The 27,040-nt window shown below is 41.0% G+C and overlaps 1 protein-coding gene and 1 long non-coding RNA gene across 2 annotated transcripts in view; both read right to left on the minus strand.

Moving 5' to 3' along the window:
- Positions 1–4,152: 4,152 nt before the first annotated feature.
- Positions 4,153–9,277, minus strand: NPAP1 (nuclear pore associated protein 1). The gene has a single exon (XM_003919545.5). It carries the CDS (start codon positions 8,575–8,577, stop codon positions 5,098–5,100), a length of 3,480 nt encoding a protein of 1,159 aa, XP_003919594.3. The 5' UTR covers positions 8,578–9,277; the 3' UTR covers positions 4,153–5,097.
- Positions 9,278–14,077: 4,800 nt separating this feature from the next.
- Positions 14,078–27,040, minus strand: part of LOC103885661 — a 113,615-nt gene continuing 100,652 nt past the window's right edge. The window contains exon 9 of the long non-coding RNA XR_004185329.1: positions 14,078–15,436. This is a non-coding gene — a long non-coding RNA (uncharacterized LOC103885661). The remainder of the gene's footprint in view (positions 15,437–27,040) is intronic.

The raw sequence follows: 27,040 nt of genomic DNA on the forward strand, positions 1-27,040 counted from the left end.
TGCATTTAAAGCAAAGGTACTATTTACCTAAGACAGACAATTTTTTAGCAGAGATTTTGTTTGGCTTCTTTTTTTTCTGGTCCCTCCCACACCTCATTTCACGCATTGGATAAATCCAGGATCTTGATCATGGCTGTAAAACTTAGCAGCTGTTTGATTTTATGAGCCTCAATTCTCCTATCTGGAAGGCACATCTGACGATGACACTCCTGTCCTGGGACTTCTGAGAGTGCCATTCCCAGCTCTGCCTCAGGTAAAGAATGAACTGCTGTTTGGCAAGCCCTCATTGTATCACATAACCCTGGGATCACAGCAATGACTGGTTCAGGGAGGTCCTGGACAGGCTTCTCACAGTCGGGTGCAGTTTCTAGGCCTCTAATGTGAAGATATTTAGAGCAAGAAAGACATGCATCCATGAGTTGGAAATTCTCAAATTTTCCACAGGCCATTTTCTAGTTCATGAGACAAAGATATGAGGGAAATACTCTACTTATTACTAATTAGGGCTTTGAACCACATCCTATACACATTTTTTTATCTTATGAGATGAATGAGGACTTTGGTGAGCTCTCACGTAAGGCCTGAAGCAGTATTTGGAAGAATAGGAAACATGGACTGTGAATCACACTGCCCTAGAGTGCTGCCTGAAATCCAGATTCCTGGCTCTACCATAGATTCAGGAAATTAGGACGATGCAGCCAGAATTAGACATTTTTGAAAAATTAGTGATTAGTGAGCATTTCTGGCCTAAACTAAAAGAAGTTTGGGTGGCTCCTTTAGGCCTCTTTCTTCTGAGACCATGTCCTTATATTTGAAATGCTTGTTCCTCGATGCCGTAAAGAAATAGCACTTGAACATAAATTTATTTAGTAAGGCCATTTTTACTTCCTGCAGAAAGGGTACACTCGCCAGCAGTTTTTCCATGACAGTATACAGAACAAAGGAGACAGGGTCATTTATAACCTGACGCATTCACCCTACTGCTGTGTCCGGTTTCCATTGGCTGGAACGGGACCTCACATTCTGCATTTGTCCCGATCGGCTAGCAACTTAGAACTTTTTAAAAGAGGCAAAGGTAGAGGAGAACAAAGGAAGGAGGAAGTAACTTGTGGAATGCTGAGAAAGGTAAAAACACTTTTAAATAGGGAAGAGGAACAGGCTATGACCTAATGCTTGGACCAGTATACACATGCCAGGGCAAATATTTAGGCTAAACTGTGGAGCTAAGAGCATAAAGTACATTGATTTCTTTATTATGGATAGCAGATATTTAAGAATGTTAGCACAGGTCTTTGAATAAATTTTGCTTCTAAGAGAAGTTACTATTTATTTCTTATTAGATGGGGAGGAAAGTCTTTGAAGAGGAACCTCTACTTTACTTTTTACACTTACTTTGGTCTTACTGCTCCCAAACCAGTGGAGGAGGCTCAAGGTTTCTGGAAAAGGAAGGGATGCAGTCAAGTAAACAATACTATCTGAAAATTTTAGAAAACCAAAAACAATTTTTTTTCTAATGGGAAAAGAGTTCAAGGAGAAAAAAAGGAAGGCACTTCAAGTTTTAGGAAAAACAATGTCATCTGTAAGATAACATAACAGTTGAAGTAAAAAGCAAACTCAGAAATATGGGAGTAACATGAAAGTAGCAAAACTATCTCTGGAGGAGGAAACTGCAGTAGGAAGGTTGAATTTCAGTATTATTCAAATTGATATTATGTTCACTTTTTATTTTAATAAAAAATCAAACAATATTTCTATTTGTTTAGAAATAGTTTCAGTTGTGTAAGCACATCAAAACATGAAAACAAAAATTATATCTCTCACGCATTTATTTAAAGTTTGTCTTACCAGGATCATAATATTTAGCTTGAGGCTTTCTAAAAAATGTCACGAAGTATGAATTTTAAAAATTTGTCCCTGGTAATATTGCAAGGGTATACGGCTATTAGAAGAAAACTGGATTTCCACTCTGCTTCTGAAAGGCAGTTCTGATTACAAAAGTTAGGTGATTATCTGGCCAGGAAACAGGAGCTTTGATCCTCTGGAACTGTACTAAACAACTCAGAGTGAATGAATCAGGCCCCAGGGTGATAGGAGGAATTCAGTAATTTCTCTGTGATTGTTTTCTTTCAGGCCTAATCTCACAGATGTTTTAGTCTCTGTTATCATATTTTTATGTGTGTTTGCTTCATAAATGCTAAATGCTTTTATGCTAATAAAAAGGGGTTCTTCTATTCTTCTATTTGAATTGCCTAATAAAGGCAATCAAGGCACCATTGGGTAAGGAACTCAGTCATTGACCATACATATATATGTTCTCTATTATCTATCAATCATCTATCATCTCTCTCTCCTTCCTTCCTTCCTTTCTTTCTTGCTTGCTTGCTTGCTTGCTTTCTTGCTTTCTTTCTTCTTTTCTTTCGTCAGTTCTGATTGCTACAAAAAATGCCATGGACTGGTAGCTCCAACAATATACATTTATTTTCTACAATTCTAAAGGTTGGGAAGTCCAAGATAAAGGCAAATTCTGTTTCTTGTGATAACTCTTTTCCTGGCTTACAGATAGTTACTTTCTTGGTATACCTTCACATGGCAATTAGAGAAAGCACTGGTATTTCTTCTTCTTATAAAGGCACAAATCCCATCATGGGGGTTTCATCTTCATGACTTCATCTAAACCTAATCACCTCCCCAAAGCCCCACCTCCTAATACCATCACATTGGGAGTTAGGGCTTTAAAATAGGAATTTTGGGGAGGGACACAAACATTCAGTCCACAACTCTCTCTCTCTCTCTATCTGTCTGTCTATGCATCTAATCTATCCATCCATCCATCTATCCATCCCTATGTGTAGAACAAATTACAACAATGGCTTATAAGTCATTTCTCCATATTATTTCATTTTATCCTTTCAAAAATCTTGTGAGATAAACAGGCCATAGTAAAAGTACTGATTTCACTGAGACTCTTGAAGGTTGAATCAACTGTAATTACACAACTAGTAAATAGTGGAGGAAGGAATTCCACTCACACATTCTCCGTCCTCCTTTTCTCTATCCCTCCCTCCCACTTGCTAACTTCATTCCAGCCACTTTTCCTTACTAACTGCTCCATGAGGACACCAGGGATCCTTCCTCTGAGCCTTTGCAATGACCATTCCTATTATCTGGAATGGTCTTTGCTCATGTATCTGGCTCAACTGCTTCTCTCTAGACTTTAAATTTACCTTCCCAGTGAGGCTTGTCCATAGTGTAAACTGAAACCCCTGCTTCTCTATCGACCATCTCAATCCGCCATGTACTTCTTTATTTTCCATAGCATTTGTTACAGGCTAATTTACCAGATAATTTCCATGTTTGTTGCTTCTTCTCTCCCTTTCAACTAGAATGTAGGGTCCACAAAATTGGGAATTTTGCCTTTCTGTCCATGACTAGAGAGAACTGTCCCAGAGGTAGGGTCAGCCAAGTTAACAGTCAAGTCAGAGAGGGTACAGCTGATGATACACACATTTCCTCTACCCTCTATACAGTGTAGAAGACCACTAAAATACAGTGCGGTTCTGACTGGGCTCATCTGCTCCACTCACCAACAAACTCTCTCTCTCTCTCTCTCTGTTTCTCTCTCTCTCTCTCTAGTTTTGGGCCTCCAGCTTCTGCAGGGAGAGAGCAGGTTGAGTTTAACTTGAGGGAACTGAGCCTGTTCCTCTTGGAAAAAAATGTCAATTTATGAGAACTTTATGTGGAGGAAGATTGCTTCTTATTCCTTGAGACCCCTGATAGAAGTAAGAAATGAGTTAGTGGCTCCTATGAAGGCCTTGGCGGGTACAAGTGTCACTAGTGGCTGCTTTCCATCACAGGCACAGTTGCTCTGACCAGGGCCATCCAAACACAAGTATTTAACTAACAATGCTGGCTCCTCTAGGCTGGGCACAGTGGCTCATGCCTGTAATCCCAGCACTTTGGGAGGCCGAGGCGGGTGGATCACCTGAGGTCAGGAGTTTGAGACCAGCCTGACCAATAAGGTGGAACCCCATCTCTGCCACAATTACAAAAATTAGCCAGGTGTGGTGGCATGTGCCTGTACTCCCAGCTACTCGGGAGGCTAAGAAAGGAGAATTTCTTGAACCCAGGAGGTGGAGGTTGCAGTGAGGCAAGATCATGCCACTGCACTCCAGCCTGGGGGAAGCCTCTGTCTCAAAAACAAACAAACAAACACACAAACAAACAAACAACAAAACAAAAACAATGCTGGTTCCTCTAAAGTCAAAAGGAGCACCTTGGGCAGGTGCATAGTATTTTACTGAAAGGGAGACTAAAGGTTTCTCCCTATGAATGTCTGGGGTTATCTCCTATTGCACTACCTGCATTTAGCAAGGTGGGCCTCAGGTGCTCACTCCAGTCTGGGGGAAGCCTCTGTCTCAAAAACAAACAAACAAACAAACAACAAAACAAAAACAATGCTGGTTCCTCTAAAGTCAAAAGGAGCACCTTGGGCAGGTGCATAGTATTTTACTGAAAGGGAGACTAAAGGTTTCTCCCTATGAATGTCTGGGGTTATCTCCTATTGCACCACCTGCATTTAGCAAGGTGGGCCTCAGATGCTTTGTGTGAATGGGAGACCAAAAGCACAACCAGTCACAGCCATTGTGTTGCTGCCCCTCATGGCATGGTTTGTGCTTTGTCCAGGTGGGCCCCAGGTGATTTCCTGATACATGCGCACATGAGGGCCTCCCATTAAATGAATGTTGGCACTCCTGGAAGATGTGTATCTGTGTGTTTTGTCCAGATGGGCCCTAGGTACTTTGTTGGTAGGTGGATACACAAGGACCTCCAATTAAAGATATGTTGGCATTCACTGCAGATGTACCACCTGTGTTTTGTCCAGGTGGGCCCCACATTTACTGATGGAGAAAGGGAGCACAAGGGCCTCCAACCACAGGGATGTTGTCGTCGCCTCCTGGTGCACAACCTGAGTTCTGGAGAGGTACGTGGCAGGCGCTTGGCATGAAGGTGAAACTGGAAGGATGACCATACAAAGGGATAATGCTGGTGTTTACAACCACAACTGATGTGGTGTGGTCAGGTGAACCACAGGTGCTTTTATGGAAGTTGGAAACAGACATGTCTCCTAACGTATGTTTCTTGTTCATAGTGGTGGGTGCTTGAAGTGTAGAATTTTTTCTCTGTCCATGTGTGCTGCAGGATGCACTGTTGAAAAGCAGGAACACAAGGGCCTCCAACCATGGGTTTGGTGCCATCCCCTCCCATACCGCTGCCTGAATTCTGGGTAGGTGGGTCCAAACCAGGAATGTAGGTGGCAGCAGAAGTATATCCAAATACAGGAATGTTGTTAGCCCCTTGTGGTGCAGCAGCCATGCTGTGGCCAGTTGGGTCCCAGGCTACTCGACCAAATGGGAAAACAGAAGTGGTGCTGGGTGTCCCACTCTGTTCTTGTCCAGTGCTGAGTTCTCCTGATGTGGAACTGGGGCCTGGGGCAGACATGGTGAATCCAATGCTCCCACCATCCATAGGTGTTCCAGGTCCCATAATCACTTGTGGGCCTAGAATAGTATTTCCAACCAGTGAGGTGCTGTCTCCAGTGCCAGGCATCCCAGTGGCAACTCTAAATCCAGAAGTCTTTGCTGTGCCATTGGGGAAAGCACTTGCGTTGTGACTCTTGGCAGGCTCGGCATTGATAGGTGTGCCCAATGCAGAATATGGTGATGTTAACTCTGCAAAACCTGGTGGAATTATGCTGCCACTCAGTGGCTGGGCTGAGGGAGATGGTAAGCCTATAGCTGGTGCTGGGGTTGCTGGATTCCCCAGAATAAAAGAACTGTCAGACTTCTGCTGCCCATCAGTGGCCCCAAGTGTGGAATGAGAGATAGATTCTGTATTTAAAGGATGGCTGGAAGTTGTGACTGGTTTCCTGCCTGCCTGTGCAGGAAAACTGGTGGAGACTTGGGCTGAAGCAATGTTGTCACTGTGTAGTATGTTCCCAGAACCAGGAAGCCCCACATAAAATCGGACGTACTCCTTCCTGGAGACAAAGGTAGACTGCAAGATGACAGTTTTGGAAGGAGGGGTGGTATTCATAGCACTGGCGTCAATGGCAGGCTTGGCTAATGATGCTGCAGAGGCATTGCTCACTAAAGTGGAGGTGTCTGGAGGAACCATGATAGGAAGGCTCAGAAAATCATGGGCACTGGGGAGAGAGGTTTTCTGCTGTAGCTCATCAGGGGCCCCAAATTTGGGCTGAGCGGTGGCTCCTGGATTTAAAGCATAGTTGGAAGTTGGAGTTGTTTCCCTGACTGACTGTGCAGGCAAACTGGTAGAAGCTTGGACTGAGGCAATGTTGCTACTGGGTCGTGTGTTCCCAGAACCAGGAAGCCCCAGGTAAAATGGGAGGTACTTCTTCTTGGAGACAGAGGCAGACTGCAAGATGACAGCCTTGGAGGGAGGAGTGGTATTCATAGCATTGGTTTCAATGGGAGGCTTGGATGATGATGCTGTAGAGGCACTGTTCACTAAAGTGGAGGTGACTGGAGGAGCAATGATGGGAAGGCTCAGAAAAACACAGGCACCGGGGAGAGAAGCTTTCTGCTGCTGCCCATCAGGAGCCCCAGATTTGGGCTGAGGGGTGGCTTCTTTTCCAAATAATTGGTTAAAATTTGGGGTGGTATTGTGGAATATAAATGGAAGTGGAGATGTGTAGACTGATGTCTTTCCTGTGTGCCTCTGCTCAGCACTGCAATGTATTTGGGAATTTGGGAGTGAGCTCACCCTGGAGCTTACGGAAGATGTGAAAATAACAACCTGAGAAGGGGCAGTAGTATCCATGTTAACTACTTCAGGGTCTACCGTAGTCTGTGAGGTTAGGTGGCCAGATGTATTTGTTGTGATAGTGGAAATGACTGATGTGGAATTCATAGGCTTGCTGGTGATAACTGAGGTCCTGGTGGAAGGGACTGGAAGAAGAGTCAGGAAGGAAAGAGGAGGAGGGGAATCCACATGCATAGATATTGGGGACTCCCTTCTGACAGGAGGCTTGAAGAAGGGTGTGAGGCTAGGAGGTGTTGGGGGGTCAGAAGTGGGAGGCGCTGCTCCTACGACTGAATGACAAGAGCCTCCTTTCTCATTAGATTGATCCCTCAAAAGGGAAACAAGGTCAGCAGGAAGAGCCAGAGGAGAGTTAGGGATTGTGAATGCTATTCTCTCATCCATTTTTGGTGTGGTGGAAAGTGGAGGGACAGGCAGAATGAGGGGTCCAGTAGCCAGGTCAGCCAAGTCAGGGATGGGCAAAGGAGCTGGGACCTGTGAAGTGTCAGTGTAAGTGGCAAGGGGCAGGGAGTCTGTAGTCTCCACAGGTGGGGAGAAGGAAGGGGCAGGTTGGGTGATGCTGCTGTTTGTCATGGTCTCTGTTTTATCCTCCAAGATTCTGCTATTCCTTTTATACTCAGGGCTCTTCTCCAAGGTGTGTAGGGCTCCCTCGACAGACAGGCAGGGGAGCTTGGCAGGTGGGGGAAGCTCACCTCGATCCCACAGCAATGGCAGTGAAGGGGGCAGCGGCAGCAGCAGTGGAATCGACATTTTCCTTTTGCAGGGCCTGCTGCGGGCAGCTCTGGGAGGAGCAGCGCTCCTTGAAGGAATACCGAAAGGCTTCCCATCAGGCATCCTCGTTGCGGACATCAGCGGACTCGGCAAGCCTAGAGAGCTGGGCGGTGGCTCTTCATTCGGCACTTCCCCGGCCAACTTCTGTGGCAGCAGGGAGCAGCCCGCGAGTGGCTCAGGGGGCGCTGCTGCATCCGGATCAGGCTTTCCAAGATGCCGGGCACATCCGGCCTCGCTGTGTGTGCTGGGCGTGGCAGGGCCTTCCAAGCAGGAGCTCGCTGGAGACGCCTGGGCCTTCTCACTCACGCTGTTTTCTGAGAACTTGTGGTGGACATTTCCCTCCAGAGGCCCAGGGCTGCAGATGAAGGAGGCGAGGTCTTCCTGGGTGCCCTGGGACCTGGATGTGGACGATGCTTCTCCGCTGCTAAGGGGGGCCCTTTTCTCGTCATCTTCCCCTTTGATCTGCACCGGATCCTCACCCGTCTTTGCCCTTCTGGGCCCTTCTTGGGCCCGCACCTCGGTCTCCTCCGGGAGAGTGGCTGGGATGGGCCTCCTGGCCGTGACCGCAGGCGGCTCACTTGGTGAAGGCAGCCGGAGGGTGAACGCGCGGCTGGGAGGAGGGATCCTCACGGAGCTGGGGTGTCCAAACCTCGGGGGGTTCCGAGTAGGCAGCACGGGTGTCTTCCTCGTGGCCAGCCCCCAGCCCACAGCCGGCAGGACCCCCAGAGGGGCGGCCGCAGCCCGCGGGAGAGGACACGGCCTCTTAGGGGCGACGAAGATGCCGCCTGGCGAAGGCCTGCGACGGGCATTCCGGCGGAACAAGCCGCGGAAAGGGCGCGGGGTGGCTGCGGGGTGAACCCGGCCGGGCTGGGAGGCGTCCCGGGCCAGGGGAGCGGGGGCGCCACGCCCTGGCCCTGGTACAGGCCGGCGGCGACACCCGGGTCTAAATTTACTAAACAAATTGCCCATTTAGAGCTAGCCGTGCCTCCTACCGTACAACAGGGTCAGCGGTGGACTCGGCTCTCCTCAGCCACCGCCTCCTCTGGCGACCAAGCACAAACTGGCTGGCTGGGCGCCTGCGACGCCTCCGCGAGGTTCCTCACAGAACCAGGGCGCGCCAGCGGGGGCGCAAAACGCAGGGGTCAGAGGGCAAAGGGCGACGCCCTGTCGGCCCCGGCTGCCCCAGGACCCCCGGAAGCCCCGCTGCTGGTGGCACGTGTTGCACCGCGTGGCCTCTGTGAGGGAACTGCTGGGGCCTGCGGTTCCGTCACCAGAGCTCTCGTCACCTGGGCTCCGGCTCTGCTTGTTCCTCAGCCCTGGCCCGGCGCTGTCGCACGCAGTGGCCCTGTGTCGGCCGTCCCCATTCCCCCGTTCACAGAGGGTACATCTGCTTGAAGTTGAGCACAGGACAACCCATATCCTCCCAGGCTCCTTCAGGACCTTGGCAGTGCCTCTGTGCTGCCTGGAGCCAGGTGTGCCTTCTCTATGGCACCAGGGTCACCAACCAGGCCATGAGGGTTTCCGACGAGGGGACATGGTGCCTTGTCCTGAGTAGATGCTATGCCCTACCACATCTCTTCCTGACAGGCGGGGCCTCTTCACTGCTTTTCTTTTCATAAATTTGTTTTAAACATTTAAGGCTTGGCGCAGTGGCTCATGCCTTTAATGCCAGCATTTTGTGAGGCCAAGGCGGGTGGATCACCTGAGGTCAGGAGTTCGAGACCAGCCTGACTAACATGGTGAAACTCCGTCTCCACTAAAAATACAAAAATTAACTGGGCGTGGTGGTGCACACTTGTAATCCCAGCTACTAGGGAGGCTGAGGCGGGAAAATCGTTTGAAAACGGGAGGTGGAGGTTGCACTGAATCGAGATCACCTCACTGCACTCTAGCCTGGGTGACAGAGCAAAGCTCTGTCTCAAACAAAACAAAACCACACACACCCCCACACCAAACAGCAGCAGCAACATTTAAGCCTTAGGCTGCTCCTCAGGTCACTGATATGGCAGTGGCCTCGCCAGGCTTCGAACCTGGGCTGTGTGATTCCAGAGCTTGTGCTCTGGCCTGTGTGCCTCCTTGTTATGGACACATCATGTATTCTCATTATTTTCTGTAGTCCTTAGGGTACCTAGCACACAGCACATCTGTACTAAGCACATGCATGCCTAGGGGGAAGCCCTTACTTCACCTTATAAGTTGATCATGGCAGGCGCTGGGCTCCAGTCTCCTCTGAAGACAGGGGGCAGTGACCACCAACAGTCAGCAAAGCAGCATCCCATACTGTTCTTCTAATTGAGCCTTGCAGCCCAGATTTCCTTTTTGATCTAGTTTGAAGGATCTAAATATGTAAAGATTATAGTCCAGATCCATTTTGGCCTATCCTGAAAGAAATTCACCAGTGGATTAATCCAAATGGATAAACCAGTTCTCTGGCCCTCTTGGAATATGTTAGAAATTTGCAAGTTAGTAGTGGAGCAATGTATTCGATTAAAATATGATCAACACAATTTGGTCATTGTCAGCATGCCAGCGAGGTCCACTCTTTACTACACATTACTGTCACCTAAGTATAACTATACATATTCTTATGCCCAAGGAAGGAGACTTAATATTGGTTGTTAGGACAAAGGAAATACGTGTTACTGTCTTAAGAGCTGGAAGTTTCAGCATCACAAGAAAGATTTGGAAAATCCTACATATGACCTTACCTAGTTTTAATCTTGTTTCTTTGGTTCATTTAACTGGACTGCTTTGCTCTGTTTGGGCTAATGTTGTGTGCCAGATATAGGACACGTGGAAGGTTCAGAACCAAGAATCAGAGATCAGAAAAAATATTTTAATGTATTTTTTAGTTCAAAAAATTGGTTTAAAATAACATCAAGCCTAGTTAACATACTACAAAATCCATTTTATTCCTCTGCTCATATATTTTATAGTATGTCAGAGTAAATGTAGGCTTCCATATCCAACAAAGCTTATGATTCTAGGACACAAAGTTTTGCTCAGACCCAAATTTTGTTTCAAAAGAGGAGACATATTATAAATCCTTCCTAACCTCTCAGGGAACAGAGAAATTGTTTAAAGTTATGGCATTTAACTGTAATCTCTTGATATCATTTGAGGAGAGTTCAATAAAAAATAATCTCTTGATTTCATTTGCTTGAACAAAAATAATCTGGTACAAATTTTGGACAAAGATTTCCTACAAGAACTCTGAAACAAGATGATGAAATGTCAGGCTTATTTGAAAACAATAAATTACAGCCATTTTCCCCCAAAGGGGAAAAATTCATTAAACAAATAATGAATATTGGGGTTTCAGGACAATAAAGGAAATTTGGACAAGGGTATTCCAGAAAATTCCACCTCTTTATTTTTCTTGTCAAATGGGAATAGATTTTTTTTTGGAATATAAAATCTTCCTTGTCCTTGTGAGGCAAAATAACATTAGATGGCAAATGGTTATTCTGAGATCATTTGACTTGACAGAAGCAAGCATGTTGAGATGAAATCTGTCAAGGCAAAATATTTTCCAAAAATTTAATTTAATAATTACATAAATATTGTGATAATAGCAACAATTTATAATTGCCAGCTGAGATTACTTGTAATTTAATAATTTTTTAAAGCACCAATCTCCAATCATATCAAATGAATCTCTGGGTGGCCAGCTTTGTATAGAATCGTGGTAGTGACAATAAACCATACCTAGCACCCTGTGGTTGAACTATCTCGCCAACAATCCACTGTAAGTCATACAGAGTTAATGTGAGGACACACTGAATCTTCTGCACTTTACTGACTCACGAACCTCATTAAATGAACTTCTTTCCCTAAAATAATTTTGGTCTCCTCTCTCGTGAAGAAAAGTTATCTGAAAAAAGAATGTGGAATGTGGAGGAAAGAGACTTTGTTCCAGTGAACAGTTTGCAAACTGCATCCTCTGGTGCAAAACAAAGGTGCATTCCAGAAAACAAAGGGAAGACTTGGGTTTTATAGCAAAAGTTCCCTGTCCAGGTTCCCACATAAGTTTCTTTAGGCAAATGAAGGTTTGAAACTGGCTTAGTTCTGGCCTAGTACAGTGGCTTACATCTGTAATCCCAGCAGTTTGGGAAGCCCAGGTGGGTGGATCACTTGAGATCAGGAGTTTGAGACCAGCCTGGGCAACACGGTGAAACCCTGTCTCTACTAAAACTCCAGAAAAAAAAAAAAAAATTAGCCGGGTGTGGTGGCGCACACCTGTAATTCCAGCTACTTTGCTGGGTGAGGTGGCAGAGGTTGCAGTGAGCCGAGATCATGCCACTGCATTCCAGCCTGGGTGACAGAGTAAGACTTAGTCTCAAAAAAAGAAAAAAAAAAAGAGAGAGAGAGAAAGAAAGAAAGAAAGACATTGGCTTAGTTCCAATTGGCCAGTGCAGTTATAAACTCTAGTCAGCAAATGGCTTCTTGGCTCTATTTTAAATTTAGGACCAGTTAGCCACACAGGATTCATTAAGAAGAATTGGCTCTTCCAGGTTCACATTTGTCCACAATCTTCTGCCCTTTACTATAACCAGGGCTCAGCAAGGACAGACTGACTTTGTGCCGCTCCTTCTTGGCATAGCCTTTCCTTGGTTGTTTCATCTATTTCCCTTCCAGTTAACTTTTTTTCAGAAATGTATCAAGACCTTTCTATGGTTGATGACTTCCACAATCTCTTGGCTTTCATTGGTCTACTAAATTTTGGTACTTGTATACTTTTATTTAAGTACAATTTCAGGAGGAACACAAAGTAAATATGTGTTCCTGGTCTGTCACCTTGAACTGAAAGTTCCTGTTCATTCTGGAAGCCAAACTTCCCATAGGCGAAAACTACCCTTAGCATTAACAGATGTAGCATTCCAGACTCTAACTTTTCCTGAGGAATCAGTCACTAAGGATTTAGGATATGGTAATTTCTGTATGGGGAAATGATACCTATCCCACGGAGTTGACTGGAAGATTAAATTACATCATCAATATAGAAATGCTTTGTAAAATTTTAATTACTGTGAAAATGCTTTTTATTTTTTGTTACTATATAAATTTTTTTTGACATTTTTAATGTAAGACAGTGCTTTTTTGTTAACTGTTTAGAAAACCAAACTACATTTTTTCATTAGCTCAATGGAAATGAATGGCATTGTTTGTGAGGGTGGGGATGAAGTCATAGATGTTTCTCGATATCTATTACTTCACAATATTTTCAGCAACTAACTTACTCATGTATTCCTCTTTCCAATGTTATTGAGGACCTACTTCCAGTCAGATGCTTTATTTCAGGTTTTGGCAAACATTTTCTAGGTTTTAAATATTTAAGTCTTTGTGGGCCAAATGCAGTTTCTGTAGCTCCTCTTCCTCTTTTACCTCTTCTCTTTTATTCTTCAAGAACCCTTTTAAAATGTAATCATCATTATTCACTCATAGGACATACAAAATGATCTGTGGGTCATTTTTGCTAACCCCGATCTATGTCTTTACTGAGCAGAAGGCACATCTTTGAGTAAATCACTTGTTTGAATCGATTATTCGTCTCCCCACTTTTTTTTTTGTTTGTTTTTGAGACTGAGTCTTGCTCTGTCGTCTAGGCTAGAGTGCAGTGGTGTGATCTCGGCTCACTGCAACCTCCGCCTCCCGGGTTCAAGAGATGCCCCTGCCTCAGCCTTCTGAGTAGCTGGGATTACAGGCAACTGCCATCATGCCCGGCTAATTTTTGTATTTTTAGTAGAGATGGGGTTTCACCATCTTGGCCAGGCTGGTTCAAACTCCTGACCTCATGATCCACCCGCCTCAGCCTCCCAAAGTGCTGAGATTACTGGCGTGAGCCAATGCGCCCAGCCTAGTCTCCCCAATCTTGTCCTTAATTTCCTACAGTCTCTAATCAAAATGATATCCAAGAGAGATCCTGTGGAAATGTAAGTCAGATAATATCACCCAAGCCTCTTCAATGGCTTACTCAAAGCAAAAGCCAAAGTCCTTAAAATGCCTCCAAAACCCTAGCAATCAGAGGTCTCCATTTCCTTTCTGACTTCATTTCCTTCTCTCCACTCTGATCCCTCTCTCCCCTACACAGTGACATCACCCTTTCTGTTACCGGAATACTGTATGAACACTTTTGCCCATGGTCGTCCCATCTGACTGTTTTCTTTACCATTTCTTTTCTAACACTCATTTCCCAGACATACACATTGTTGTTTCCTAGGATCCCATTATGCTTCTTCTTAAATTTTACCTTCCACATAATTTCAGATTGCAACCCCCACACCAACTGATACTCTTCACCTCCCTTCCCTGCATTATATTTCTTTCTAGGATGTACTTGATATACCATTTATTTTACCTATTTATTTAAATTTAACTTACATGTGTATACTTATGTTTATATATTTGTTTATTCATCTGTTTATTTTTGCCCCCATCCCCCACCAAAATAGAAGGTAGGAATATTTACTTTTTTTTTTTTTTTTGCTGCTAATATTCCTTGAATATACCTGTAAACCAGTACTTGACATTTGGTAGGGTATCAATAATTTTCTGGAATGAATAAAGGTGTGGGTGGATTAGTGAATTAATCCCTAGGGTTTCTGAACTGAAGATTTGTGTGAAGAGGAAGGCAGCACGGTTGGGAAAAGGTACTGTGAGAAGCAGTATTTAGAGTTCCCTGATGTGTATCTTAATACATAGATTTTTGTTCATTTAAATAATTTTAACAGGGTAGTTAGGAACTAGTTTAGGGAGAAACATCACAAAATTTTTGTAGTGGATTCTGTAGGGTTCTTTTAAAGTATGTATAAGTATTAAAATATATGCATGCACATACACCTCTATTAATTTATTGAATGCTTTAAAAGAGCCCTTTGAAGTAGCAAATATCAGTATTCTTCATTTACAGATGAGCTTAACTCACTCAAGGTTATATCGTAATTTAGTTATAAATGTAAAACTAAACTGTGAGTTTTTCAGCACATCCTCCCTAGAAAGCTGTGACTTATTAATAAGATCCTGGTAACCCACAGAGATTTATTCAGCTTCTAGCAATGTACAAACTATGGACTCAGTTATGGGCTATTCATTTTAATAAAGGGAAAAAGATTTATCCAGCACAAAACATAGGGAATATTAAATGTTATTCTCTATTAAGATAAGTAATGGGAATAGTAGGCTTCAGTCTTTCTAAAATAGCTTGAGACCATCATATCTGCATTATGGCCATGGGGATGTTCAGCCGGACTGCCCTTCTCTGTCACTCAGAAGAATTCCCATATTATATAATTATACTTATTGAAACAGATAAGGGACATTGGGCAGTTCAGAATTCTTCAGCTTGATTTTTCCAGAAGTCTTGCCTGTAAAATGAAGATAGTTGGTCTGAACACATTCAGGTATGTAGAGGTTGTTATTAGGATCTTAATTTTGGCAGTGAATGATATGAGCTTACTTCATCTCTGCAGCCTCTCATACACCTATGTCCAACTCTGTTTTGTGTTTGGAAATAATCAAGTATAAATTAAAAATCAAGGTAACTACAACAAATTATTTATTGGTGTATATAAGCATGCAGAACTAAATGTGATCTAGTTCAAATATTTATTTAGTGTTGTATGCTGGGGAGGAGCCTTCAAGGTATCAGAAAATGAAATTTAACTGTCCTGTTGTAAACTACAGTACATGCACACATTGAATTACCAGCTGTGCTCACCTATAGAATCATCTTCAGGTACTACATGTTTCTATGTACCTGGTATGTATCATCTAGCTTTCAGAATTTTTCAGATACTTCTTAGTACTCCAATTTCAATCTTGCCAGGACCTGCAACCAGTTATGTAGAAGAGAAGAATTTTATTTTCTGTTTATTTATCTGTGTTCAGAACCCAATGAAAGAACAATAAAGTGGAATTGAGGATATCTAGGTTCTTGTTCCAGATCTACCAAAAAATAATTGTGTCCCCTTGAAAAAGTCATAGTCATTTTGGGGTCCCTTTACTTCTCTTTGTTTTGACAGAGTCCTACTTGACTCAAAAATTATTTGATTCTTTGTAGTAGTTGTTTACATGTCACTGGTACCGTAGTAGTTGTTTATATGTCATTGGTATATGTCATTGGTATTCTAAAACAAATAAAGACAATTAAATATGAAGCTGTGAAGCATCTCTTTATGTCTTTAGAGCTTCCTCCATTTTATAGAAGATAAAATGGCAGAGATAGAACAGAAGTGGATGGTTTGACTGGGGGTCCAAAACGGAACTAAAACGTATTTCCTTCATTTCTTGAGCTCACTTAGCTAACACATAGCCTGCTGTATATTAAATTGCATTTTAAAGGGGGGTATTCTTATAGGTCTTCCAACTAATAGCAGAACATAATGAAATTCTTAAAAGATCACCAAACCTTGTGAGATTTACAGCTGTATTTTCACGTAAAGCAAGTTGTATAAATGCCAAGTAATCACCTGAACTTCTAGATACTTCTCAGAACTAAAGTTCTGAACCGCTTTAGGTTTGCTTCTGGCTATCTGAAGTTTATGCCAGATAGCAAGGAGTAAACCAAGGAGAAAATAGAAAAGTGGTTAACTGGATTTTAATACCAAATAAGCATTTAAATATTTACCTATGATACATGAATTTATTGTACCTATTAATTACATTATCTGTGGGAAATGTAAAACTATTTGATACATAGGCTGCTGGATTTATCTATTTTCCCAAAAAGACTGTGACTTTCTGAGGAGGAATTATATTTCACTATCATCTATAACCAGAACTTAACACAATGTCCAGGAAACAGTCAATAAATATGCAATAGGTTAATTAGCAGATAGAGACATGACTTTTCTTCCACAGGAACACATTCTTATGAAAGTGCCAAGACATGAACAAACAGAAAAAATTATTTCTAGTTACAAAGTGGCAACTGACATAGAAATGATACAAACAAGAATTACTGTAGTAATTCAAAGGAGGCATAAAAGCTGTTATGGGATTTTCATAAGATAAGTCATTTGAAGAAGGGAGAGATGGCTTTTGAGTTAATCAGGGGAGAAGTCACAGAAAACCTAGCTTTTGGCCTAAGTTTGAGTTTAAATCAAAATTGTAATGTGATTATATTACAGGTGAAGGTAATGGGATAAACTCACTGCACTAAGACTTGCAGAGCTTAGGATGGTTGTCCAAGATCCAAAAACGAATACATTGTGGACCAGAATTCCAATGAAGTCCTGATGAACTCTAAACTCCAAGATTTTTCTGTGTTATTTTATGTTGCCTTTAACAATAATTTTTTTGGTGGTATGGTAGAAACTGGCTTTAGAATGTGGGTGAAAAATAATGGCATTGAAGAATGAATGGTCTTTGCCCTATTATCAATGAATGTGAAGAATACATTAAAAGGTTCAATGAAAAGACTAATCAACAAGAGTGACATAAACAAAATGTCAGACTAGGAAGCTCCAAGCTCTGGAAACACCAAAAACACCAAAGAAAGAAACAGAAACTGGCTCCACTAACCTTATAGAAACTCTGGAAAATAGTCAAAGTTTTTAGCACACAAACACATTCTGAATCAGGAAAAAGTCACCTTCAAATGTTAAGAAATGTGTTACTTTCACCTGGCTTTGCGCAAATGCCCATCTCCCTTCTCATGTATCATCATCTTGGCCTGGGAGAGATGACAGGCCAGTTACCAGTCCCCCCACCCAAATTAGCAGAAGAGAATATTTTATCTGCAATGTTCTAACCTCTCCGGGTGCTGCTTGAAGGACTGATTTCTATTTCTCCTAACTCAGATTTCAGGTGGAAAAAATGTCAGCTTTCTGCTTGTCAAAGCTACAGGGAGACTACAGACCTGATGCCTGGGATAAAGATTACAGGTGGATATATACAATAGGCCATCTAAGACCCAGAGGGGAATCAAGGGTGAGGCTCTCTGGAAAATTAAGACATTCAATGGAAGCCATGTATATGGGAGAGTTGAGAAGGCCACTTTCAGGCCCAGGAAAGATACATACTCAGAAAAGACCTAAGAAGACCTTAAATTTTCACCTATGGATGTCCCTAGGCTCAGAGAGAGTCCAGCTAATGGGTGAAGGACTGCCCTGCACAGAGCCAGTCTGCAAAAATAGGGTATGTGGCTATTTTTCAAATGTCCAGTTTTCTTTTTCTTTTTCTTTTTGAGACAGACTTTTGGCCTGTCTCCCAGGCTGGACTGCAGTGGTGCGATCTTGGCTTACTGCAACCTCTGCCTCCTGGATTCAAGCAATTCTCCACCTCAGCCTCCAAGTAGCTGGGACTACAGGCACCTGCCACCAAGCCTGACTGATTTTTTTTTTTTTTTGGTATTTTTTAGTAGAGACAGAGTTTCAGCATGTTGACCAGGCTGGTCTTGAACTCCCGACCTCAGGTGATCCACCCGCCTCGGCCTCCCAAAGTGCTGAGATTACAGGCATGAGCCACCACACCCAGCCAAATGTCCAGTTTTCAACACTGACATATCACAAGGCACACAAAGAAATGGAAAAACATGACCTAATTAAAGGAACAAATTTAACTGACTGAAACCATTCCTGAGGAGTCCAGAAAGAGGATGAAGAAAGTGAACAGAGCTTAGGGTAAATGTGGGACACCATCAAAGGGACCTATATGCATTATGAGAGTTCAGGAAGGCAAAGAAAGAGAACAAAGGCCAAAGGGAATATTTAAAGAAATAATTACTAAAAACTTCCAAATTTGATAAAAGATATGAATCTATAAATCCAGTAAGCTCAGTGAACTCCAAGACAGATCTAATGACACTTCCACTCAAACATATTATTACCAATCTGTTGAAAGACAAAAAACAAAGAGAGACTCTTGAAAGCAGCAACAAAGAAGCAACTCCTCATGCACAGGTCATTGTCAGTAAGATTATCAACCAGCTTATCAGACAGCAACTTTGGAATCCAGAGTTGGTAGGATGATATATTTAAAGTGTTAAAAGGAAAAAAAAAAAACAAACTTGTCAACTGAGAATTCTATACCTACCACAAATGTCCACCATGATGAGGAGAAAACTAAGACATTTTCAGACAAGAAAAAGCTAAAGGATTCATTATCACTGATCTTCTTTAGAAGAAATGGTAAAGGCAGTCTTTCAGATTGAAATGGAAGGATGCTATACAGTAACTCAAAGCCAGCCTTTCTCAGACTCTTCTACAAAGTTGAAGAGGGAGGAAATAACTTTCTAGCTTATCCTGTGAGGCCAGCATTACCCTGATGCTAAAGCCAGACAAATATAATATGGGAAAAAGAAAAATACAGGTCACTATCTCTTATGAAGATTGATGTACAAATAAAAAAACTTCAACAAAATATGAACAGAGTGAATTCATCAGCATATTAGAAGAATTATGCCCTATGACCAAGTGTCATATTTCTGTGTCTGGCTGCATTTTAGGATGGCAAATAGAATAAAAGGGTGATTTCCATCATTGGATTTGATTGAATTAATGCATTTTCTTATCCATTTCAGAGAGTTCAGGGACTTAAATCCAGGTTGCTCACCAGCAGTCCGAGGAGGCTACCCAAAGGAGTAGCCCCATGAAATGAGAGCAGTGATATCCTGGTAAACTTCTGAGTCTTTTTTTCTGAAGGAAATAGCCGTACTTCATTGGTTACAGGCTTAAAGGCATAGTTCAATTAATTAAAAGAGTCGAAAGCAGGGGATTTTTAGTTAAAAAAAAAACGTTTTATTTTCATTTTTAATGTTGCTTCCATGTAAAGGGAATTTGACTAGTATACTTTTTGACCTCTAATCCCGGGTAGATGAAATGACGAGACGGTTGGAATGAACAATTGGCCATGCTTTGTTCTGCTCCATTTTCTTCATCTTGGGAGTAAGCCTTCCTATAAAGACAATAGTCTCTGCTCCTCCATGCAACATAGGCATGTGTCTTTTATGGGCATGCCTCTCTCCCATGGGCCTGTCTAGAAGGAACTGGCTGCAACAGAGTGGGCAAGTCTGTATAATTCCGGAGTTCAGCTAGCAGACTCACTTGTCTGTCTCATTCAACCATATTTTCCAACATGGGCTCTATCAATAAAAAGGTGACAATCAGGGCTGGCCAGAATGTGTAAACCCTAGGGAAAATGAAAATTCAGGGTGCCTTGTTCAAAATATAAGGAAAAAAGTGCTGTTAAAGGCATTTTCACTGAGTTGAATAGCATTTCTGCAAATTAACGTTCAGCTGGAATGTGTGAATGTCACCTTATCTGGAAATAGAGTTAGTATTTTTTTTTTTCAGATATAATCAACTTAAGATGAAGTTGCACTGGGTTAGGGTACAAGAACTAACAACCTGTATTCTTAAAAGGAGAAAGAGATTTGGAAACACACATACAAAGAGAGGGAAGATAGCCATGTGATGATGGAGGCAGAGATTGAAGTGATGCAGATGTGCTGTCAAATGATGCCAAGGTTTGTTGACAACCATCAGAAACCAAAAGAAGCAAGGAACGATGCTTCCTCAGAGCCTTTGGAGAGAACATAACTCTGCCAACATATTGATTTTCAGACTTTTATCCTCCAGAACTGTAAAGGAGTAAATTTATATTGGTTATGCCATACAGTTTGTGGTACAATTGGTCCTTCATATCCACAGGTTCCACACCCATGCATTCAACCAACTAGAAATCTAAAATACAATACAACAAAAAATAATACAATGAAAAAATATAGTGTAACATCTATTTACAATGCATTTGTATTGTATTTGGTATTACAAGTAATCTAAAGGTGATTTTAAGTATACAGGAGAATGTATGTGGGTTATATGTAAATACTAAGCCATTTTATATACAGGACTTGAGCATTTGTGGACTTTGGTATTCGCAGGGGTTCTGGAACCAATTACCATCAGATACCAAGGGACTACTATATTTTATTTTGGAAGCCCTAGGAAAGTAATACAGTACTAACAAATGAAGACCTAGATGTGGTGGCATATACCTGGAGTCCCAGCTACTTGGGAGGCTGAGGTGGGAGAATTTCTTGAACCTAGGAGCTTGAGGCTGCACTAAGCCATGATTGTGCCACTGCACTCCAATCTGTACACAGAGAGAGACTCTGTCTCTAAAAGATAAGCAACTAAGAAAATCCATCCATCAATCAATCAATCAATCAATCAATCAAACATGAAGCTTTTTCTTTTCTTCTGTAGTCTCTCTACTTTCATGAGTTTTTTAAAAATTTGCTATTTAATATTTTTAAGTAAATGAAAATTATAATGTAAAGTTATTAGCATTAATTTTAATATTCCTCTTTATATCAAAGAGTGCTAGTTTTACATGTAAATATAAGAACATTTATCTGATATGCAAAATTTCCAAAAAGTCACACAATTTCTGTTTTGTAGCTTGTATATGCACATGTGTTTTTTTCTTTTTTATTTGTTTAAACATTGCAGTGGAAATGCTGTACAAAAATAATTCAACTGTTTTTATGTCACTTTTTAATATGCACACATTCTACCCAAACTCTCTATCTTCAGCTGACTGATGAGTAAGAAAAGACTAAAAGGAAAAGTGGGTTTCTCACTTTTTCCCTTTTTTATGTCATCAATTTCAGCATAAGTGGTGGCCAATATTGGAAAATAACACAAATAAGAAAGAATGTAATGGACAGTAGCCTCTTGGAGCTGTCAGCACCTTCACTTACTCAGTCATAGATGACTAGTTGATGATTAGCACCCCTGAGAATTTCTTATAGTTAATTTTAAGTCTTATATTCCTTGCAGTTAAGGATTTTAGGCACTGCAATTAAGGATTTTAATAGAAAAAACGTAGACTCATCTATTTTGGAACAAAGTTTATCAGTTTTACTTTTGGAACATCTGCATCAGTCTTATCCTCTTTAGACACTGAATGCCCTTCCCCTAACTAAGTTGTATACTTCTTAAAGTCAGGACTAAGTTTTACAACTCTTGTTTTCCCCTCAATATCTAACTAGAAGATGCCTTCTATCAACATGTGTAGATTTATTTTAAATAACATAAGTACATGTGTGTTCCCATTTCTCTCTGGGAAATGAGGCTAAATTCCACAACATTCACATATCAAGCCCTTAAATTTCTTTGAACGTAATGATTTACAAATGGGTAGCATATCTTCCCTCCTGCTTCACCACATTCTCAGATGGTTCTTTCAAAATATGGTCACTAATTATTAACTGCAAAGAAATAATGAGCAAAAGAAGAGAAAGAAATTGCTTACCAAAACAACTTCCGTATCTTTCACTTTCACTTTATTGCATACCATATTTAAAAAGCCCACTCAAAATGGATAAAAACTTAAAATACATGGAAGTGTAAAGCTAATGGAATAAAACATAGGGGAAAATCTTTATCACATTGGTTTGGGCGATTAGTTTCTGCATATGAGCTCAAGAACATGGGTAATAATAGCAAAAATAGACAAATGGAACTGCATCAAACTAAAGACTGCACAGCACAGGAAAAAATTAACAGTGAATAGACAACTTACAGACTGAGACAAAAACAACTCAATAACAAAGAAAACAAACCAACAAAAAAAGTTCTAATGATCTGAAAAGACATTTCTCAAAAGAAAACCTACAAATGGTGAAAATGAATATTAAAAACTCTCAACTTTGATCATCAGAAAAACGCAAATTAAAACCACAATGAGATATCATCTCACACCAGTTAGAATGGCTATTTTCAAAAAGACAAATGCTAACCAGTGTTGGCAAGGATGTGGAGAAAAGGGAACACTTGTACATTGTTGCTGGGGAAGTAAATGGTATTTGGAAAAATGGTATAGGAGTTCCTCCAAAACTAAATAGTAAAACTACCATATGATCCAACAATCTTACTTCTGGGTATATACCCAAAAGATTTGAAATTGGTATGTGGGAGACATATCTGCATTCTCACGTTCATTTCAGCATTATTCATAACAGTGAAGACATGGGAGCAAACTAAATGTCCATCAATTGAATAAAGAAAATAAAAATGAAATAAAATTTAATAAATACTATTTTGTCTGTTAAATGAAGGCTATTTAGTCATTCACGACAAGGATGGAATTGAAGGATGTTATACTAAGCAAAATATGTCAGGTCCAGAAAGACAAATAATGAATGATGTCACTTATTTGTGGAATCTAATAAAAGTAATCTCATAGGAACACAGAGGATAAATAAAGGTGGTTACCAGAGGCTGGGGAGGCTGGCAAGGGACAAAGAATGGGAAGATGTTGATCAGAGTGGAATGTTTCAGTTAGACTGGAGAAATAAGTTTGATGATCTATGGCACTACATGGTAACCACTATTGATGACTGTATTGTATATTCCAAAATTGCTAAAAGTATAGATTTTTCAATGTTTTTCATTATACTAAAAAATAAGTTGGTGAGGTGACTGAAATGTTATTTAGCTTGTTAAATCTTTCTGCAGTTGTGCATAGATCAAAGCATCATACTGCACTTTATAAATATACACAATTATTTGTCAGTAGAAAAAAAGAAAATGGTGCATACTAGGCATGGGAAGGAAATCTACACAGTTAGCCAGGAGCATCATGTAGTGCCAGAAAGTAAGAAAATGCTAATCAACAACACAACCAACCAAACAAAAATAATCTAATGGCAGTGGTGTGGATGTTTCAGAATGACACAGGAGTCCACTGAAACTCTTTCCAGTGGTCAAACTGGAACAATTAGAGGATGAAAACAAACAAAATAGTACAAGTAAAGTTTAAAATAAATGTCCATAATGCAGAGTGATATAAATAAATAAGTGAATTAATATACAATAAATAGAGGCAGACAGTCAAACTGTCGATGCTGCAGGATTCCCAGTAATTTTTATAGATTCTCTGCCTGTGAGGATGTAGATGATGACTCCCCACTTATTAAGTATGTGCTATCCAGTGACTTCGTTCCAAAAAATGTAACACGGAAAGGGCAAACAGAATAATTTTATAGTGGAGAAATCTAACAAAGGGATCAAATTAACAATTAGCATCAACAGCAACATGTTCACAGTGTGTACCCTTATGTGATGTGATGAGAATGGCACTTTCTCTTTGTGTCCCTAGAACCCTTAACTCTAGTCTAATCATGAGGAAAATGTCAAATAAATTCCAAATGAGATATGCTAATATTATGAAAAACAAGGAAAGTGTGAGAAACTGTCACAGCCAAAGGAGCCTAAGCAGACATGATGTCTAAATGTGATCTTTATATTGGATGGGAACCTGGAACAGAAAATGGGAAAAAAAGTGAAACCTAAGAAAATTGGAATGTAGATGTTTGTAAATGATAACGTGTAACATTGGTTTGCTAATGGTGGTAAACGGGACTCACTAATGAAAGAAGTTCACATTACTGGAAATTTGTGTCAGATATATGGAAATTATCTGTACTATCTCTGCTACTGTTCTTTAAATCCAAAACCACTATAAAGTAAAAGTTTCTTTTTGCTAAAGTAACAGCTGAGATTAATAGATCATTAACAATGCTGTTTCCACTCCATGAATGCATCGCCCTGATTCCAGCCTCTTTATACTCTGATGGGAACTGGTGTTTTGAATTCCCTATTTGTCATTCCCTGATTTTTCATTATCTTTCTCTATGAGTCTGTATTTCTAAATAATATATCATGTTGGTTTTCTTATTTTCCATCTTAAACATAAGTGTCTAATTTAGTCCGTATCTCTAGTCTAATCATGAGAAATCAGCAAAGAAACTTATATTGTGAGAAATATACAAAATGCCTGACTGATACTTTTCAAAAAGGCCAAGATCCTGAAAATCAGTGAAGACTGAAAAACTGCTGCAGATTGGAGAAGACCTGATGTGTCAGGTAGACCCTAGGATGGAGCCTGATGATCCCCATCTCTTCGTGTGCACAACCTTGTGTTGTAATCCCCTCCCAGTGACTGTGGTCAGGTAATGTGGCTTGCATATGAAGAGTAGAATACTACAACGTGATGGGATGTCACTGAGGTGACTACGTCACATAGATTGTCATTTCTATCTTGCTAGTAAACTCTCTCTCTCCCTTAATGGCTTTGATGAATCATGCTGCCATGTGAGAGAAGCTGATAGAGGAAGGACTGAGCACAGTCTATGGCCAATAGTCAGCAAGGAACTGAGGCCTTTGGTGGAACAGCCTGCCCTAGACTTTGCAATATGCATTTACAATGAATCTAAGGCCCCTTTTAAATAACAGTATATAATTTCACAGATAATGTGATTATAAGAAAATAATCTTATTTCCTTCCTCCAGTCCATTTTGTTATTGCTGTAAAAAACAAGGGCAACAAATAGAAAAGAGGAAAATTAGGTAGATAATAATCTAACTATTTCAATGACCATTCTAAATGCCAATGGTGTAACTGTAGAATTTAAAATAGAAACTTCCAGAGCAGATGAAAAAAAAACCCATTGTATGTTGTATATGATACAAACATATTAAAGACCCATAAATTAAAAGTAAATAGATCTAAAAAACCCTAACAAAACTGTTAATGCTAACAGTAATTAAAAGAAAGCAGGAGTAGCTATATGAATTTCACAATGAGCAGACTTCAAAGCACAGCAAGTTATCACAGATGAAGAAGGGCATTACATAAAGATAAAGAGAGATTAATTCTCCAACACGATACAACAAGCCTCAAAATCTAAATGCCTAAAAACAGAGTGTCAAACTATGTGAGGAAGAAACTGATAGAACTAGATGGAAAAATAGATCCAAAATTATTGTTGAAGACTTTGACACTCTTTGTCAGAAATGGCCAAATCCCAAAGGCAGATTTTCAGTAAAGACCTAGTGAAACTGGACAGCACCATCAATCAAGTGGACGTAATTGACATCTATAAACTACATCATCCAACAATGGACAGCGTACACATTCTCTCAAATCATTAGGGGACATTCAGCAAGATAGACCCCATTCTCTTAGATAAAACATATCATAATGACTTTAAAAGAATGGGAATTGTGCAACATCTGTTCTCAGACAACGAAGTAATTAAACTAGAAATCAGTAACAGAAAGGTAACAGAAAAATCCTAAAACACATGGAGCTTAAATAACTAACTTTGGAATAACGTATGGTCAAAAAAGAAACCTTAGCAAAAAATTAAATATATTTTGAACAAACTTTAAATGAAAACAAAACTTATCAAAATGTATGAAACACAAAAGAACTTAGTGGAAAATTTATGGCATTGAGAGTTATATATTAAAAATAAGTCCAGGCACAGTGGCTCGCACCTGCAATCCCAGCACTTTAGGAGGCTGAGGCAGGAGGATTACTTGAGGTCAGGAGTTCAAGACCAGGCTGACCAATATGGCAAACTCTCGTCTTTACTAAAAATACAAAAAATAACCTGGCATGATGGCAGGCACCTGTAATTCCAGCTACCTGGGAGGCTGAGGAAGCAGAATCATTTGAACCTGGGAGCGGGAGGTTACAGTGAGCCAAGATTGCACCACTGCACTCCAGGTTGGGAGAAAGAGTGAGACCCTGTCTCAAAGACAAAATGAAATAAGTAAAAACAAATAAATTTTAAAATCAATTATCTAAACATCTTACTTACAAATCTGAAAAAAGTACAAATTAAATTCAAGGTAAGCAGAACAAATGATGTGATATTTTACAAGTAAAGAACAAAGTAAAAGGTAATGGGACTGGATTTTTCAAATGAATATGTGGCTTGGTTTCCAAAACACAGAAGTTTCCAAAATTAACAGGAAAAACAGAACCCCAAACAAAATCCATGCTTAAGGACATGAAGTGGTGACTCTCCCCTAAAATGAGGGGATACTAATCTTAAGAAATGATTAACCAGCCGGGCGCGGTGGCTCACGCCTGTAATCCCAGCACTTTGGGAGGCCGAGGCGGGCGGTTCCCGAGGTCAGGAGATCGAGACCATCCTGGCTAACACGGTGAAACTCCGTCTCTACTAAAAATGCAAAAAATTAGCCGGGCGAGGCGGCGGGCGCCTGTAGTCCCAGCTACTCGGGAGGCTGAGGCAGGAGAATGGCGTGAACCTGGGAGGCGGAGCTTGCAGTGAGCCGAGATCGCGCCACTGCACTCCAGCGTGGGCGACTAAGCGAGACTCTGTCTCAAAAAAAAAAAAAAAAAAAAGAAATGATTAACCAAAGGCATATAAAGGGGGAAATTTCATTTGCTAATTAGCTAGCAAATACTTCAACTACGAATAATTCACCGATAAAAAATTTAGGCAAGTAGGCTCTGTGTCATGGCTCATGCCAATAATCCGAGCGCTTTGGGAGTCCAAGGCAGGTGGAAGGCTTGAGCCTACGAGTTTGAGACCAGCCTGAGCAACATGGTGAAACCCTGTCTCTACAAAAAAAAAAAAAAAAAAAAATTAGTTCAGTGTGGCACACAT

Source organism: Papio anubis, chromosome 7, assembly GCF_008728515.1.
Source record: "Papio anubis isolate 15944 chromosome 7, Panubis1.0, whole genome shotgun sequence".
Taxonomy (NCBI): Eukaryota; Metazoa; Chordata; class Mammalia; order Primates; family Cercopithecidae; genus Papio; species Papio anubis.